The following is a 16,755-nucleotide window of genomic DNA, read 5'->3' on the forward strand; positions in this document are numbered from 1 at the left end:
GCGCCGCCTACCGGCGGCCTCGGCCCGCGCGGCCCCGCCCCGTCCGGCGGCGCCTTCCCGCGGCCATGGCGGCGCTGGGGCTCTGCCGCGCCTTCGGGGCGCTGCTGCTGTCGGCGGGCCCCCGCCGGGCCCGGCCCCCGCCGCTGCCGCCCGGCCCCCAGCCCTGCCTGCCGGGGCCGCTGCTTGCCGCCTGCCGCGGGCTGGGCGGCTCGGCGCCGCGCTGTACCACCGATCCGCTGTGGAAGTGCCGTACCAAGTACACCGTGCGGCCCGTGGGCATGAAGAAGACCGGCGGCCGCGATCACACAGGTGTGCGGGCGGGCGGGGGCAGGCGGGCTGCCGGGGCCGGCCGGGCCCGGCGGGAGGTCCCGCCTGCAGCCGCTGCCGTGTCCCGCAGGCCGCGTCCGCGTGCGGGGAATCGGCGGGGGACACAAGCGGCGCTACCGCATGATCGACTTCCAGCGCCTGCGCTACGAGGAGGGGGCTCCGCCGGAGCCCTTCACCGAGAAGGTCGTCAGCGTCCGATACGACCCTTGCAGGCGAGTGCGGGGTGCGGGCTCCGCCCCGGCCCCGGGCAGTGGCTCCAGCCGTGGCCCCCTGCTCACCCGCCGCGGGCTCTCCGTGCAGGTCGGCTGACATCGCCCTGGTGGCCGGCGGCAACCGCAAGCGCTGGATCATTGCCACGGAGAACATGCAGCCAGGGGACAGCATCACGAATTCTCCTGACATCGGCAGGATGGCAGGTGCACGCCAGGGCCAGGGGCAGCTGTGCCGGTCTTGCCAAGGGCTCGTTGGCTGCTCCTTGCCCAACTTGTCGGCGTCTGTCTTCCAGTGTCGGCCAAGGAAGGGGACGCATACCCACTGGGGGCTCTGCCTGTCGGCACGCTGATCTGCAACCTGGAGAGCCACCCTGGGAAGGGAGCGCAGTACATCCGGGCAGCTGGTGTGTCCCCACGCAGGGAACTCACTGTTTGTAGGGGCTTGGCTGAGCACAGGTGGAGAGGAGGGCAGGGGGGCACTGCTCTGAGCGGCCAGTGACAGGGAGTTGCCAGCTTCCCCTCAAGTTAGAGTGCAGCACATCCCTCCAGAAAAGCAGGGGCAGCTCTGCCCTGTTGATTCCTCAAGGCCCTGTCATCAGCAAGAAGTGCTGCATTTAGTACAACAGGCTTTGGGGCATTACCACCATGGGGATGTGTTTGCCACAGGGTGGGATACTTCGTCCTGCTGTTCAAGGCAGCTGCCTCCTCTCTTTCCCGCTGCAGGTACTTGTGGGGTGCTGCTGAGGAAAGTGAATGGGACCGCTATCGTGCAGCTGCCCTCCAAAAGGCACATGCAGGTAACAGAGCTGTGCTGTCCCGGCTTGACTGTGCACACACGTGTGTCCCAGGGAGGGCTGCAGTTCTTCTCTGTCCCCTAGGTGCTGGAGGCGTGTGTGGCCACGGTGGGCCGCGTGTCCAACGTAGACCACAACAAGCGGGTGATCGGGAAGGCAGGCCGGAACCGCTGGCTGGGCAAGCGCCCGCACACGGGCCTGTGGCACCGCAAGGGCGGCTGGGCCGGCCGCAAGATCAAACCTCTGCCGCCCATGAAGAGCTACGTCAACCTACCACGGGTCAAGGCAGTGGAGTGATCCCCGGGGCAAATAAAGCGTTTTTCATGCCACTGCTGTCGCATTACTGATGCCTTTTATGCACAGGGCCTTTCCTCATTTTCCTACGGGTCAAGTTCTGCCGTGCTCAGTCCCTGGCAGGAGTGGGATCGGTGGGAGGGATGAGTGTGGGGGTGCAGACTGCCTCGCCTTGAGTTTGAGATTGGTGGGTGTTGTCGGGGCGGCCAGTCGGCACAGTCGTGTCAAACCTAGCTGTAGGACACCCGAGCTCTTCTCTCACCCTCAGCTTGTGGAGCAGTGAAGGCAAGCGGACGGGAAAGGTGGCTTCCAGCCAAGGTGACTGGGCAGCTCGGGATCACGGACCTCAGCGCGTCGCCGCTCCCCGGCCCCAGTTCCGCGGCGGGCCGCTGCCGCGTCCTCTCCTGGGCCAGCGCCGCCCGCCCAGGCCCGGCCCTCCCGGCCGCCATCGGGCGGGGCCGCGCAGGCGCCGCGGCCGGAGCGGCGCGGGAGCGGTGCCGGAGGTAACGCGGCGGCCCCGGCGCGGCCCCGCACGGAGGGAGGGCGGCGGGCTGGGCCCTGAGCGGAGCTGGCCCGGAGCGGGCCCGGGCCCTATAGGGGAGGGCCTCGGTCGCGGCCCCGGCCGGCCAGGGAAGGGATGCGGCAGCCGGCCTGGGCCGGGGCTCGGTGCCCGGCGAGCTCTCGCTTGGCCCGCGCCTCGAAGGGGCCCGCAGGAGCGCTCTCCGCGGGGATGGCAGTGCCGTGCCGCCCGCCTTTAGCCTGTGTGCCCCGGGCACAGGTCTGACCCTCACGGTGTCCCAGTCCCGGCTGGCTGATGTGCAGCGCAGACTTGCGCTGGCCCGTGATCCAGCATGTGGGCTCTGCCTGGCTCGTGGCTCCGTCAGCACGCAGCCAAGTGTTATAGGTGAGCTTCCTGGGGAAAGCTGCCCTTCCCGGGCACTGCTGTCCTTACTCCTGCCATGCCCACAGTCTGTCTGACACTCCAGAAATCACTGCTTTGCCCGCTGTCTTGTAGCTACATATATGCGGCTCTCCAAGGAGAAAGTGAGCCGTGTCTCATCCTTACTGTGTTAGGAGTTTACTGCACTCTCCTTGAGTACGGCCTGTACAAAAGCACATTTTAATGGTTGCATTGCCAGATCACCAGCACTGTGACACTCAGGAACACAGATCTCTACCACAGCATGCTTCAGCCACCTCTGCCCAGCTCCTGCCTCCCCCGTGTGTGTGCGGGCCCGCCCGCTGCCATGGTGAAGGAGCCGCACGCTGGCAGCCTGCTGGTGCAGCTGGGGCCCGGGCTGCGGGCCCGCCCCGAGGAGCTGCTGCGGCAGCGGCCGGGCCCCGACGGCCGCCCGGAGTACCTGGTGCGCTGGAGCGTCGTCAGCTCGGAGGAGAGAGCGGCGGGAGGCGGCTCCGCAGAGCCCCGGGCGGAGAACGTCTCCCTGTGGATGTCCGCGGAAGAGGTCTGCGCCGGCTGCCCGGCGCTGCTGGGCCGCAGGAGGCCGCCGGGGCCCGGGCAGGAGGAGGCGCCCGGCCCGTCGGGCGTCCCGCTGGACGAGGCCTCGCTGCTGGAGATGGAGGCCGATGTCAGGAGCCTGGTGCGGCGAGCCCGGCGCCAGGTGGCCGAGGCCGGCACGGCCGGGGGCTCTTTGCTGAGCACGGTGCGGGTGCTGGGCGCCTACGCCGGCATCGGCTCCCTGGCGGCCGCCTTCAGGAGGACGGGAGCCCTGGAGCTGCTGCTGGAGCTGCTGGGCCACCGGGAGAGGCAGATCCGCCGCGGGGCCGGGCAGATGCTGCGCGCTCTGGGCGCACACGATGCAGGTGGGGGCCGCTCCTGCTCGGGGCGGCTGAGGAGGGGCTGCTGGGCAGCCGAGGGGTGCCGGCCTTTGGGAGGGGAGAGGCCCGGGGAGCAGCGTGTCTGCTGGCAAAAGGGGAGGAATCAGTCTGGGCCTTCCAGACTTCCTTGGTTGCAGTTGTCTGGACTGCTCTTGGGAGTGAGAAACTCTTTCCCCTGCCAGGTTTCTGAGCTGGGATGCTGATTCACTCTTAGGAGCGTTAAGGAATGTTAGGGGTGGCTGTCTCCTCTAGCAATCCCAGCACCTCTCCTGCTCCACCGCTGGAGCCCGGGAATCTGGAGTTTCTCAAGCTGAGAGATGCAGCTGCCATTTTCCCGTTTGCAGGTTCAACCAGTAGCAAAGCTTGAGTGCCCACCCTGGAGCACAGACACACGCAGGACTCTGACAGCACATGCTTAGGGCACTCACATAAACACAAGCACAACCAGCCATGTCCCCTCCTGCTCTCCATCCAGCAGAGACAGAAGGTCACTCCTGCCGGCACACACTGCATTTTCTAGGTTCACAAGAACACACGCAGTCATGGATCCCTTGAGTACCAGCATGGCCTCTCTGTCCTGCACCTGTGGCTGGATCCAAGCCCCTCTACCAGTCTGAGGGATTCCCCTGCTCTCCAGTTTGTCAAGCCTGATGCTTGCTAGTAAACCTGTAGCACTTTTGTTCCACAGTCCACATTCACACATCCCTTGGGACTTCCAGCACCAACGACCACCCCCCTCATACCTTGGTCTGGGCCCAGGACCTCCCCCTTGTTATTCCAGCATGAAGTTTTGCTAATGAATTACATGCACAGCGGAGTTGGGAAACATGCAGACACTCACCCTTTCCCCCTTGCCCCAGGCACTGCAATCCTGCTGGTGCTGAACTCCTCACTTGCCTCCCTTCCAGCAGCTGTTCTTCAGAACACACACTGTTCTCTCCCCAGTGGCTGATGACTGATGATCCCACCAGCTCCAGGCACTGGCACTGGAAAGACCCTTGCACTTGCCCCAGTTGCTGGCACATCAGGCCAGGAACTCCTACATCCCTATCAGAGCTGAGTAATTTGATGCAGCTGTACACCAGTCTTCCTGATAATTGGCATTCCAAGCTCAGATCCGTAATTCGATCCAGAGAGTGATGGCACCTCCCACTGTCGCTCACTCCACTCACTGACCCCACAGGGCTCCCACACCCCCAGTAAGGCTCCAGTTCGCGGCACCAAATGCCATTCATGCAGGTCTCACCAGCAGCTGCCCCTTGGTCTTTGTAGCGCACATGGGGTAGAGAGACTTAGTAAAGATTCAGTAAGAAAGTAGGACAAACTGTGTCAATCCGGTACAGGGCTGTCAGACAAACACGCTGACCAGCTGTGGTTTAAACATGACCAGTACCTTTTATATCCCTTGCTCTGCACCCCTTTTGTGTTCCTTGCCAATTCCAATTAATCAGATAATCTTACTGAAAAATAATCATTCTTACATGCCAGATGTCCTTATTAATTGTTGTCCAGATGTCGTTACTAATTGTTGTGACTGACTAGATTTGTTCCTCCTCACTGCATCCCATTATCATTTGTCAGTTAGGTTTGTGATATTTTATGTTCTTGTTTATGGCTTCCTTCTTACTTTGACTTTTTGCAGTGGAAAGCTCCTTGACTGGATACATTTAGAGGAACAGACAATCTGCTCCCATGTACCCTTGCACAGAAGACCAGTGCCAAGGGGATTGACCATGGTGGGTAGAGGCTGGTCCTCACCCAGTTCTCTCATTTAAAAGGTGCTGCTGTGGCTTAGAAGTGCCCAGTGAGGCTTGGGTGCAGCTGGAAGTTGCTGGTTGTGTGTCCCACAGGAGATCTGGCTTTCCCTGTCCTGTCACCTGAGTTCATGCAGCTCTGAAGTGGGGCAGAGGAGGGGCTGATTTGGGTTAAAACTCGACTTCTTTTCTTCCCTGGGGCCCTGTTCTGGAGTCAGTTATTTGAGGCTGCTGCGTTGTGAGAATCTTGCGGCTTTAGGTAGGGGTAGTAAAAACACACCATGGAGCAAAGCGTTGCCACTCCAGAGGAAGGGACAGCACATGGATCAGGTGACACTGAGCAGCAAGGCTGTTCCTTCCCTGCAGCTCTGTCTCTGGCAGGGAGGGTGGGGGTGAGGGTTGTCTTCCCGGGACCTGAAGAGTTTTTGTTGTTGCAGGGAGCCAGGCCTATGTCCTGCTGTCCCTGAGCCAGCAGGATGGCATCGAGCAGCACATGGACTTTGACAGCCGCTGCACCTTGCTGGAGCTGTTTGCTGAGATCACACCCCCTGCAGAGCCCTGCATGACCTTCGAGGGGATTCACCTCCCACAGGTGGGGACAGACCTGCCACAGGAGGCCTGTGAGCCAGGAGGGGCCAGGAGGGCTGGCAGCCTTGGCTGGGACAGGAGGGGAGCTGAGGGTGGGCAGGTGAGCAGGGCTGGCTCTTGGGTGAGCTGGCTCAGGAGCTGGGGCTGGGGAGAGGCTGGGAGTGGTGCAGGAGCACCTGGAGAGCCTGGTCTGGGAGCAGGGAGGGGAGGGTGGGCTGAGAGGTCTCTGCTGCTGCCGGCTGGGCTGGAGCTCTCGGGGGAGCCTGCCTAGGGATGAGCTGGTGGCTCAGAGAGAACTGGGGCTGGAGGTGCTCTGCAGGCTGAGCATGAGGGCTGTGCTTGCTGCAGATCTCTGGGAAGCAGCTGCTGGTCCTGGTGAAGCACTACCTGTGCGTGACTTCTCTCCTGGACCGCCTGAGCAGCAGTGTGGAGCAGGGAGAGGAGCAGCAGGGCTGTGCCGTGCCCAGCCCTGTCCCTGAGGAGAGCAGCCGTGTGAAGCAGCAGTTTGAGTTGAGCATGGCCATGGCAAAGCTCATCTCGGAGCTGGTGCACGTGATGGGCTGGAGCCACAGGCACGGGGCAGAGGCACTGCCCCGGCGGGAGCCGCAGCCTCGCCCCGCACGCTCCATCTTCCAGCACAGGACCCCGGCCAGCACCGCTGCCCAGGCAGCCCCCACTCCCCCAGCAAAGGAGCCCGTGGCTTTCAAGACACGTTCAGCCTTCCCCAGCCGTAGCAGCTACGTGGAGTATGTGCAGGCCACACTGGTGAGTGGCATGAGGGTGCGCATGCTGGAGGACTACGAGCAGGTCAGCGCCGGCGACGAGGGCGACTTCCGCCGCAGCAACGACGGCATGCCCCCGGTGCAGGTATTGCTGCAGGGAGGAGTGTTGTGTCCCCAATGTGCCCTCGGTGATGGTATCCCTGCGGGGGAGCAGGCGCTGCTAAGGGCCCTGCCTGCTCTCCTGTGCAGCCTTGCATAGGAGCAGCAGGGTTGGGCTTGCCTTCCCCCAGCTGGGTGTTTTGGGTGCTCCTCAGGTGTACTGGCAAGCTCTGGGCTGTACGTACTGGGTTCACTGGCACATGGTTGAGATCATTGGCCCTTCAGAGCAAAAGGAACTTGAGGGCCAGCAGAAGGTGAACATCCTGACACGAAACCACAGACTGAGAGCAGGTGAGCAGCCCGTTGGTCTCCTTCAAGCATGTTCCAACTTTCCCACCGCCCTCGTGTCACCTTCCTTCCTCCCAGCAAGTTATGGTACAGTGGGGACCTCTTCTGCCCAGCATGAGTTCTTTTCTTGGGGAATGACGAGTGTGCAGCAGAGGCTGGGGGATTTGGCAGAGCTGACAGTGCCTTGCTCTGCTCCCTGCAGCTCCACAGCCATTCCTGTGCAAGCCCCTGGGGGGGCTGTACTCCCTGCCTTACCTGGGGCAGCACCTGCCTGAGGCTGCAGAGTCGCTGAGCCGTGCCGAGTGGTGGGAGCTGCTCTTCTTTGTGAGGAAGCTGCAAGCACAGGAGCAGGAAGAGATCACCCGTCTCATCCAGCAGCACCAGGGAGAGCAGGTAGGGGCCAGGGCCTGCAGCAGGGAGATGGGAGGGAGGAGCAAAGGGAACGCTGGGGAAGGGACCAGAGCCAGAGGAGATGGGGAGTGTGAGGTGTGCAGGGACAGACTGAGTGGGGCAGCAGGAATGGGAGGGTGAGTGGGGATGGGGAAAGAGTGGAGAGCTTGGCCCAGCAGAGCAGTGAGTGGAGATGGGAGGAAAGGCGGTGTCCCCCGGCTGGCAGCGTGACTATGCAGCGAGGTTTGGGCAGGCGAGGCACGGCCCTGGGGTCGTTGTGCCAGCTGCACTCGGCTGGTGAGCACGGCTGGGAGGTGTGGGCCGGTGGGAGCTGGGCCGGGCACAGCCAGGAGACAGTGGCAGTGGGGAGTGGCCCTGGGCACCTCTGGCGGCGCGGCACCTCTGGTTTGTGTCCCTCGTGCCGGAGAGCGCCACCAGGGGCGTGGGGCGCGTGTCGAGCCCGAATTAACTCGGCCTCATGGCTGCGGTGTCGGAGGTGGACGACGAGGCGCTGGTGCAGCTGTCGGTACCCGCGGAGCTGGCCCAGAAGGTGCTGCAGGTCCTGGAGAAGCGGTGCCAGGGCAGTGACCTGCGCGACCTGCGCGGCTCCCGTGTCTACGCCCGACGCTTCCCCGGCCGGGGGCCGGAGCAGGACGGTGGCGGGGCCGCGGCGGTGTCCTCGGAGGGTGACACCGGCCCCCAGGGCACGATGGCCAAGGCGGCGGAGGGAGAGCTTCGTGCAGCCCCAGGGCCGGCCCAGGGCCGCCGGGTGGCCCTGGACTCGGATTCGCAGCTGTTCGGCGAGCTCTCGGAGAGGGAAGGGCTGTTCCTGCCAGAGGCGCCGGAGGAGCAGAGCGCGGGTAATGCCGTGCCCCGGGCTGGGGCGCAGGGGAGGGCTCTGGGCAGGGCGTGGGGCCGCGCAGCCGGGGCTTGCTGGAGTGGGGGTGCCCGTGGGTTGTGCCCCCGGGAGCTGCTGGAGCTGTCGGCGCTGCCCTGACGCCTCCGGCCCTCCGGGCAGCGCCGGGCAGCTCCGAGGGGCCGAGTGAGAGCGGCTCGCCGGCCGGGGCTGCGGCCGTGCTGGACGTGATCCAGAGCAGCAGCTCGGCGCTGGGGCTGCGCTTGGCTGGGCTCCGGCACATCCTGAAGATCCTGGAAGAGGAGCCCGAGTGGGAGCAGCAAGTGGGCGCAGCCCAGGGCGGGCTGGGCAGCGGCAGTGCCGGGTGAGTCCCGGGGCGCTGCTCAGCCCTCGGCAGCCTGGGGAGGGCCCCGTGGGCAGAGCGGGGACAGCGGCGAGCTGGAAGGGCGGGAGGTGCGAGAGGAGAGGCGGCTTTGCGTCCCTTTGTCGCGGGCAGGGTCATCGGCGGGGCTGTCCCAGCTGCGGGGAGGGCAGGGAGGAGGCGGCCCGCGGGGCGCTGGGGTGCCGGCGGCAGAGGCTCGGGCTGAGGCGTCCCGTCCGTGCAGGGAGAGGCTGGTGCAGGTGGCCGTGGAGCTGCTGAGCGCGGAGGCGGCAGAGAAGGCGCTGGTGGCCGTGACGCTGCGGCTGGTGGCCGCGCTGCTGGCCCGCGGCCGGTGCCGGCTGCCCTTCGCCACGGAGGGCGGCGTGCGGGCCGTGCTGGGCTGCATGCGGCTGCACGGCTGCTCCGCCCTGGTGCAGCAGGCCGGGCTGGCGGTGAGTGCCGGGGCTGCCGGGCTGGGCGGGGGCCGCGGGCCGCCCCGGCCGTGCTGGAGGGGCCGCTGGCCCGGGCCGCTGCTGTCCTGCAGGCCCTGAAGGTGCTGGTGGGAGCTGCGGACGGCGAGGCGGGAGGTGCCGCCGGGAAGGGCGCGCCCTGGAACCACGGCGACGCGCAGATGATGCGGGAGATCTTTGCCAGCATCGGCTCTGCCTCCGGCGAGGACTGTGCCAGCCTGCTGAGCTGCATCCCCGCTGCCCTGAGCACCATGCAGAGGGTCCCGGGGTAGGACAGAGCGTGGGGGGCGGCTGAGCCCGGCGAGAACCTGCAGGGGCAGGGGAGGGAGGCTGTGTGCCTGGGGCGGGGGAGTGGCACGGCCGTGTCCCTGCAGGGGCTCCTCCGCGGTGCAGAACGGGCTGCTGCTGGTGAACATGCTGGTGGACGGGCACCGGGGCCTGGCGGAGCAGCTGGCGAGCTGCGATCTCCTGGCGGTGCTGCAGAGGTGCTGGAGCGAGGGGCAGAGCAGCGGCTGCCCGCAGGCAGGGCTGGCCCTCAGCGCCATCAATCGCCTGGCAGAGCACGGGCTGCCCCCGGGCCCGGCGGCAGCAGGTACCGACCGTGCTGCCCCCCGGGCCGGGGGCGCTACGGCCCCGCGGGGGCCACGGGCAGGGCTGCCCAGCCCGGCAGGGCAGAGCCCCCCGAGGGGCTGCAGCAGCTCCCGGCGGTGCCCAGGCTGGGCTCACGTGTCCCTGTCCTGGCAGGCACAGAGGTCCCGTTGGACCCGCAGGGCGTGCGGATGCTGCTGGGTGTCCTGGACGATGGTGCCTTGTCCAAGGAGGTGGTGGTGGCCCTGGAGAGGCAGCTCTGCAGCCGAGGCCCTGTTCCCTCTGGCCAGGTGGCCCAGCTGCTGCAGGACCACAGCTGCTTCCAGCTGTTGCTGCGCAGCTTGGAGCTGCTGGGGACAGAGAAGGCCCTGAGCTTGAGCATCCTCAGGTGGGTGCAGGGGGACTGGGAGGGGTCTGGGAGCCCCTCAGCAGGTGTGGGAGTGCTGCTGGTCATGCTGGGGACACCCAGTGCATGTCTGTGGATCCCGGTGGGGTGCTCTTCACTGGGGACAGGCTCACCCCAGCACACAGGCAGGTGCTGATCGGAGTGTGCTGGGATACATGCGTCCCCACATGTAGGGACACAGCAGCTGGGGACACCTGGCTGCTGTGGGGACACCAGGGGCAGCAGAGGACGTGCCTGGGTGCTGGTGGGTTGTGCAAGTTGCCAGGGGAGCCCTGTTTGCCAGTCCCTGGAGGTGCCTCCCAGGTGGGGCAGGGAAACAGGGCTGCCTGTAGCACTGCTGTCCCTGTGCCCCGGCCTGAGCAGGCCCCTCGGTCACCCAGGATCCTGAACAAGTTCCTGGACAGTTATCAGGAGGATGTGCTGCCCTGGCACGTGTGTGTGGAGCCCTGTGTGTCCTTCCTGAGCAGCCACAGCAGCAGCTGGGAGGTGAGGGGGCCCCAGGAGTGCAGCAGGCAGGGGTGACTGTGCTGGCTGTGCCTCAGCCTGGCCTGGTCTGGGCCAGCAGGGCTCTGCTGGTGGCAGCCTGGCCCCATGTCCTGGTGGCCTCGTGCCAGGCTGGCTGTGCCTGGCTGGGCACTGGTGGGTGCTGCTGGGGTTGGGATGAGGGGAATGGGGCCTGGGGCTGCTGCGGGCCGGGGCAGCTGCCAGCAGTGCCCCGTCTGCTCGGGGCTGTGTCTCAGCAGGTGCTGCAGGAGGTTGTTGGCTTCCTGCACCGCCTGGGCAGCGCCAGCAAGGACTGTGTGGTGGTGATGTGCCACGTGGGCACCCAGGAGGCCGTGTCCAAAGCCCTGGAGAAGCACAGCACGGTGCCGCCGCTGGCACCGGCCCTGCTCGGCCTGGTGGCGGAGTGCGAGAAGTTTGCCGGGCTCTACAAGGAGCTGACCAGCCGCATCTTGGCTGGCTGCATCCAGGTGGGCCTGGGCAGTGGGTCTGGGGCCATTGGGCTGTGCCTGGCCCTGAGGGACGGCCCTGTGCTCTCTGCCTGGCACAGCCCTGCGGGGCTGAGGGTTGGAGCCCCTGGGGCCCCTGGTGAGAGCCTTGCCCCATCCCACAGCTGGTCCTGGCACAGATTGAGGAGCACCGCCGGAGCCAGCAGCCCATCAGCATCCCCTTCTTTGACGTCTTCCTGCACAACCTGTGCCGAGGTGAGTGCAGGCAGGGGGAGCTGGCCCCAGGCTGGGTGGCTGGAAGCTCCATGTGCTCTGCTCACAGGCTCCAGCATGGAGGTGAAGGAGGACAGGTGCTGGGAGAAGGTGCAGGTCTCTTCCAACTCCCACCAGGCCGGCAAGCTGACGGACAGGAACCCCAAGACCTACTGGGAGTCCAACGGCAGCACGGGCACCCACTCCATCACCGTGCACATGCAGTGCGGAGTGGTGATCAGGTGGGGCTGGGCCCCGTGTGGAGGAGAGGCCTGGGGGCTCTGTGCCAGCCCTGCCACGGTGGCCCCGTCCTGGGGCAGGGCCTGCTGGGGCTCTCGGGGGCCAGGCAGGGAGGTGGGGACGGCCGGGCAGCCCCGTGTTTGCTGTGCTGCAGGGAGTTGAGCATGCTGGTGGCCAGCGAGGACTCCAGCTATATGCCGTCGCGGGTGGTGGTGCTGGGCGGGGACAGCCCTGCCAGCATCAGGACGGAGCTGAACGCGGTGAGTCCCGCTGGGTGTGGCTGGGCTGCTCCTCGCTGTGCCCGTGGAGCTGTGGCCCTGGTGGGAGGCCCCGGGAGGTGCCCAGGGGAAGTGGGAAGGGCAGGAGCTTTTTCCAGGCTGCTCGTGATGCTGAGGGCTCAGTGCCTTCCTGCAGGTGACCATCCTGCCCTCGGACAGCAGAGTGATCCTGCTGGAGAACATGAGCCGCTTTTGGCCCATCGTCCAGATCCGGGTGAAGCGGTGCCAGCAGGTGGGAGGGGAGCAGGGCTGGGGGCGGGCCGGGCGGGGCCGTGCCCAGGAGCTGAGGGTCCTGCTCTCCCCAGGGTGGCATTGACACTCGTGTGCGTGGCATCGAGGTGCTGGGGCCCAAGCCCACTCTGTGGCCCATCTTCAAGGAGCAGCTGTGCCGGCGGACGTTCCTGTCCTGCGCTGCTCGGGCCCACGCCTGGAGCCGGGAGATCTGCCGGGACAGGGGGCAGCTGCTGCAGCTCTTTGGCAGGTGAGTCGTGTCCTGGCCGTGCCATCGCCTCCCTGGTGTCCCAGGGCCCGAGGGGACACGGCTGGCAGCCTGTGAGGGGACGGCAGGGCTGGGACAGGAGCAGCTGGGTGTGCCACCTGCATGGGAGGTGGCTTCTTGCTTCTTCTGGCCATCAGGTCCTGGGTGGCCAGGGCCACCTTGGGGTCCCCTGGGTTTCAGCTGGGCTAAGTCCCCAGAGGGGGATGCTGGTCCCCCCCCAGGGCCAGCCCATCCTGATGTGGCAAAAGGTCGGCCAGGCACAGCAGGATCTCGTGGCCGCAGGCACTGCACAGTCCCCCTTTGGCAGGGGCTGCCAGGGCCCCAGGGCCCATTGGGGCAGGACGCAGGGACAGCGAGAGGCCCTCCCTGGCTGCTGGGGGCTGGTGGGGCCAGCGAGCCCTGGTGCCTTGGCAAGGGGCAGAGCAGGGAGCCAGCTCCGCTGTGCTTTCCCCTGGAGCTCCCCAGCCCTTGGCACGGCGTGCTGCCCGGTGGCTGTTGCAGACTGAACCGGGCGCTGCAGCACGAGCAGGGCTTTGCCAACCGCTTCCTTCCCGACGACGAGGCAGCCCAGGCCCTGGGCAGGACGTTCTGGGAGGCCCTGGTGACCCCCCTGGTGCAGAGCATCACCAGCCCAGGTACCCTGCGCCCTCGGGGAGCCTCCCGGGCCGTGCCCCAGGCAGAGGCGCCTGGCTCTGAGCGTGGCTGGCCCCGCAGACCCCGCTGGAGTCAGTCCCCTGGCCTGGCTGCTGGGCGAGTACCTGGAGAGCGAGGAGCTGCCCCACCGTGCTGGGGCCCGCGGGGCTGCCTTCGGCTCCCGCGTGCGGCGCCTGACCCAGCTCCTGGTGCACGTGGACCCCGGCGGCCCCGAGCCGGAGCAGCCCCGAGCAGCTGGTGAGCCTGGGCTGCTGCCCTGCGTGGGGCGGGGTGAGCGCTGCTCCGGGGCCGGGCTGGGGCCCTGGGGCTCCTCTGGGGAGCGTCCTGTGGCGCAGAGGCTCCCGAGCGGGGAAGGTCCGTGTGCTCGTGCCCCAGCAGTGGCTGTGCCTCCCCCGTGTCCCCTCAGCCCTGCTGTGGCAGGAGAGCGTGTGGGGCCTGCCCGTGGAGCCCCACTGAGCCTGAGGCTGACCCTTGGCAGGTGGGAAGGAGGGGAAGAACAAGGAGATGCAGGCCAGGCCTGCAAAGATGGAGAAGTCGAGAGGCCTGTGGGGAATCTCGCAGTGCTGGCGTGGCGTGGTGCAGCAGCAGGTAGAGCTTGGAGGGCCAGCTGGGAGGGCTGTGGGACCTGCCCTGGGTGGTTGGAGCAGGGCGTGGGGTCTGGCAGTGCCCTGGGAGCATGGGGAGGGCATGGCAGGGGCTGGGCAGGGGCAGGGTTGGGGCTGGGCTGGGCAGGGCTGGGAAGGGCAGGGCTGGGCTGGGCAGGGCAGGGCTGGGAAGAGCAGGGGCAGGGCTGGGAAGGGTAGGGTTGGGCTGGGAAGGGCAGGGCTGGGCTGGGCAGGGCAGGGCTGGGCTGGGCAGGGCTGGGAAGGGCAGGGTTGGGCTGGGAAGGGCAGGGCAGCCAGGGCTGGCTGCTCCCAGGGGCACACCCCGCTCCGGCTCAGCCCCGGCCTTGCTCCCGCAGGTGCAGCGGTTCCTGCAGGCGGCGGGGCAGGCCCCGGACCTTGTGGAGCGCTACTGCCGGCTGTACCAGCGCCTGCGCGGGGCCACGGAGCAGCTCTTCGGGCAGCAGGCCGCCTTTGTGCTGGCCTTGGGCCAGGGCTTTGCGGGGGCTCTGCTGCAGCTCTCCTTCCTCACTGCCCTGCACGTGAGTCGAGGAGCGCGGCCCCGCTGCCCTGGCCCACGGCCCTGGGGCAGGCTCTGGCTGGGGGTGTCCTGTTCCCCCTGCGCCACAGATGGTGCCCAGCTCAGGTGCGTGGTGCCCGTGCCAGCGTCCTGTGTGCAGCTAGCCCTGTCCCCTGCAGGTGAGTGAGCAGTTTGCCCGCTACTTGGACGTGCAGATCCAGGAGCTCCGCGGGGCTGCGGGCAGCACGAGGCCTCTGGAGTGGCTGCAGCAGTTCCTGGAGCCCTTTGTCGTCTTCAGTGGCCTGGAGCTTGCCCACACCTTTGAGCACTTCTACAGGTGAGGCTGCTGTGTGTTCCCAGAAGCAGGGCCCTGGTGCATCTGGCCTGGTGCGGCAGTGCTGCTCCTGCTTTGCTTCTCCTGGGCTGTGGGGTGTGAGGGGCCCGTGTGTGCTGCCAGCGTGCGCAGTCCCATTCCCGCTGGGGACAGGGACAGCAGACGTGTGTCCTGCCAGGCCCGGGGGCTGTGTGGCTCTCCTGGCGGGTGGCTGGTGGCCCCAGGGCTGGCCCAGGCCTGACTGAAGCTGGTGGCCGTGGCAGGCTCTACCTGGGGGACCGGCTGCTGACACAAGGGCCTTCGTGGCTGGAAGGAGGCATCGTGGAGCAGATGGGGCTGTGCTTCCCCAGCCGCTTTCCCCAGGAGATGCTGAGCAACCTGGCCGAGTCGGAGGAGCTGCAGCGGCAGTTCTGCCTCTTCCAGCTGCAGGAGCAGGACAGGCGGCTGCTGGAGCTGGGCACGGGCCCGGCCGAGGTGAGAGGGATGGGGGCGTGGGGAGGGTGGAGCCGCCGCTTTCCCCCAGGGAGCCCGGAGCCTGACTCGGGCTGCCCCGTGCCCCTGTGCCCAGGAGCTGGGAGCGGCGCCAGACGTGGCAGAGGTGAAGGTGCTGGCCCTGTCCCCGCGCTGCTGGCCCGTGTCCCCGCTCTGTTACATGGATAACCCTGCCAGGTTTTTCCCGGCCGTGCTGAGCTCGCCCCTGGATGAGTTTGCTGACTTCTGCCGGCAGAGTGAGTGCTGGGGCTGAGCCCTGACCCTTGAGGGCAGCTCAGCCCCAGGTGCCGCTGGGCTGGGAGCACCTGGCAGGGCTGGAGCCAGCCCTGGCACTGCCACTGTCCCTGGCAGGCCAGAGCCAGCTGGGCTGGGAGTGCACCAAGCCCCGGCGGCTGCAGTGGACGTGGCTGGGCCACGCTGAGCTGCAGTTTGGAGACTGCATCCTGCACGTGTCCACGCTGCAGATGTACATCCTGCTGTGCTTCAACAGCGCCCAGGTAGGGCTGGGGCCAGGGAGGCAGTGGAGGCTGGGACATGGCAGGGCTGTGTCCCACCCCTGGCCTGGTGCTGGGGTCTCCAGACGTGTTTTGGGCACAGGAGGCCACTATGAGGCCAGGCCTGTGGCCCGTGAGCCTTGGCCATGCCCTCCCCCCCCGTGCTGCAGGAGGTGGCTGTGGAGACCCTGCTGCAGGCTACGGGGCTGCCTGCTGACCTGGTGCACCACGCCCTGACCCCACTGACCCACGGCCAGGGCGTCCTGCTGGGGAGCTGCACTGCTGGGGGTGAGTGTGGGGCTGGGGCACCCAGGGGAGGGGCTGGCCTGAGCCCCGAGGGGTGCTGGCCTTAGGGCTGCACCAGCTCCTGGGGCTGCTGAGGGGCTGTGTCCATGGGGTTGGTGCTCGGGGCACAGGTGTGTGTGTCAGGGTGGGGCCTGAGGCCAGTGTGGGGCTGGGGCTCGGGGCCACGCACAGGGCCTGGGTCACCGTGGGTGGTTGGCTCTGGGGTCTGCGTGTGGGGCTGGGGCCAGTGGCCGCGTGCGTGGCTGTGCCTCAGGGCCAGGTGTGGGGCCAGAGCTGAGGTGGCCCATGGGGCAGCCGCCTCAGGAGGCCCAGCTGGGCTCCCCCAGCCACAGGTGTGTCCTGGGGCTCCTGCAGGCCCACTGGAGGCCTGGCTGAGCCCGGGGTGCTGCTGGCTGCAGGTGCACTGCGGCTGAACCAGGCAGGGCTGGCCCAGAGCTCGGGGCGCCAGCTGAGGCTGCTGCCCCAGCAGAGGTACCTGCGCATGGAGAGGGCCGAGGTGAGCGCCCTGGAGAGGAAGAGGAACATCCTGTGCTGCCTCATCACCCGCATCCTCAAGGCGGAGAAGCGGCTGCACATGGACAGCCTGGTGTTCAGGGTATGGGCTGCTGCAGGGGGCTGGGGGGCTGCCTGGGGGCTGCAGCCACTGCAGTGGGGCTCCCTTGCTGCCACAGGTGATCGATGCCTGTCAGAAGGGCCAGCTGGGGCCAGCGGTGCAGTTCCTGAGCTTCTGCTGCCACAGCGTGGACGTGCTGTCCTGCATCCTGCACCTGCTGAACCAGGGCTACCTGCGGCACCAGGAGGGGAGGCCCCATGTCCTGGAATACGTCTCTGCTGAGTCCACAACACTCCCCAGTTCTCAGGTCCAGCCACAGGTTGCCTTTCAGACTGTAGAGATCAAGACAGCAGCAAGCCTGGCCTCTGATGAAAGGAGACAGACTTTTTCTACATTCAGGTAGACGAGGACCTGGCTGGGAGGACTCAGGCTGAATCCTGTCTGTCTCTTCCTAAACAATTGTTTTATATAAGTAAATGAGCCAATCTCCACCCAGTCCCACCTTGAAGTCTGTCGGGGAGCTCAGCAGGGAGTGT

The 16,755-nt window shown here is 66.8% G+C and overlaps 2 protein-coding genes across 2 annotated transcripts; both read left to right on the forward strand.

Annotated features, from left to right (window-relative positions):
* Nucleotides 1-35: 35 nt before the first annotated feature.
* On the forward strand, nt 36-1,662 carry MRPL2 (mitochondrial ribosomal protein L2). Its single transcript, XM_066316710.1, has 6 exons — nt 36-309; nt 398-539; nt 628-743; nt 833-943; nt 1,263-1,336; nt 1,418-1,662. Exons 1-6 carry the CDS (start codon nt 66-68, stop codon nt 1,628-1,630), a joined length of 900 nt encoding a protein of 299 aa, XP_066172807.1. The 5' UTR covers nt 36-65; the 3' UTR covers nt 1,631-1,662.
* Nucleotides 1,663-2,686: 1,024 nt separating this feature from the next.
* On the forward strand, nt 2,687-16,710 carry LOC136359775 (cullin-9-like). Its single transcript, XM_066316711.1, has 29 exons — nt 2,687-3,448; nt 5,655-5,809; nt 6,154-6,672; nt 6,842-6,977; nt 7,177-7,367; nt 7,861-8,224; nt 8,383-8,584; nt 8,826-9,033; nt 9,126-9,319; nt 9,426-9,643; nt 9,802-10,027; nt 10,426-10,531; nt 10,789-11,016; nt 11,160-11,250; nt 11,318-11,489; nt 11,642-11,747; nt 11,902-11,997; nt 12,071-12,246; nt 12,766-12,899; nt 12,979-13,155; nt 13,397-13,506; nt 13,880-14,062; nt 14,220-14,377; nt 14,638-14,848; nt 14,943-15,102; nt 15,218-15,363; nt 15,531-15,648; nt 16,065-16,261; nt 16,338-16,710. Exons 1-29 carry the CDS (start codon nt 2,812-2,814, stop codon nt 16,620-16,622), a joined length of 5,904 nt encoding a protein of 1,967 aa, XP_066172808.1. The 5' UTR covers nt 2,687-2,811; the 3' UTR covers nt 16,623-16,710.
* Nucleotides 16,711-16,755: the final 45 nt, after the last annotated feature.

This window comes from Sylvia atricapilla, chromosome 3, assembly GCF_009819655.1.
Source record: "Sylvia atricapilla isolate bSylAtr1 chromosome 3, bSylAtr1.pri, whole genome shotgun sequence".
NCBI lineage: Eukaryota > Metazoa > Chordata > Aves > Passeriformes > Sylviidae > Sylvia > Sylvia atricapilla.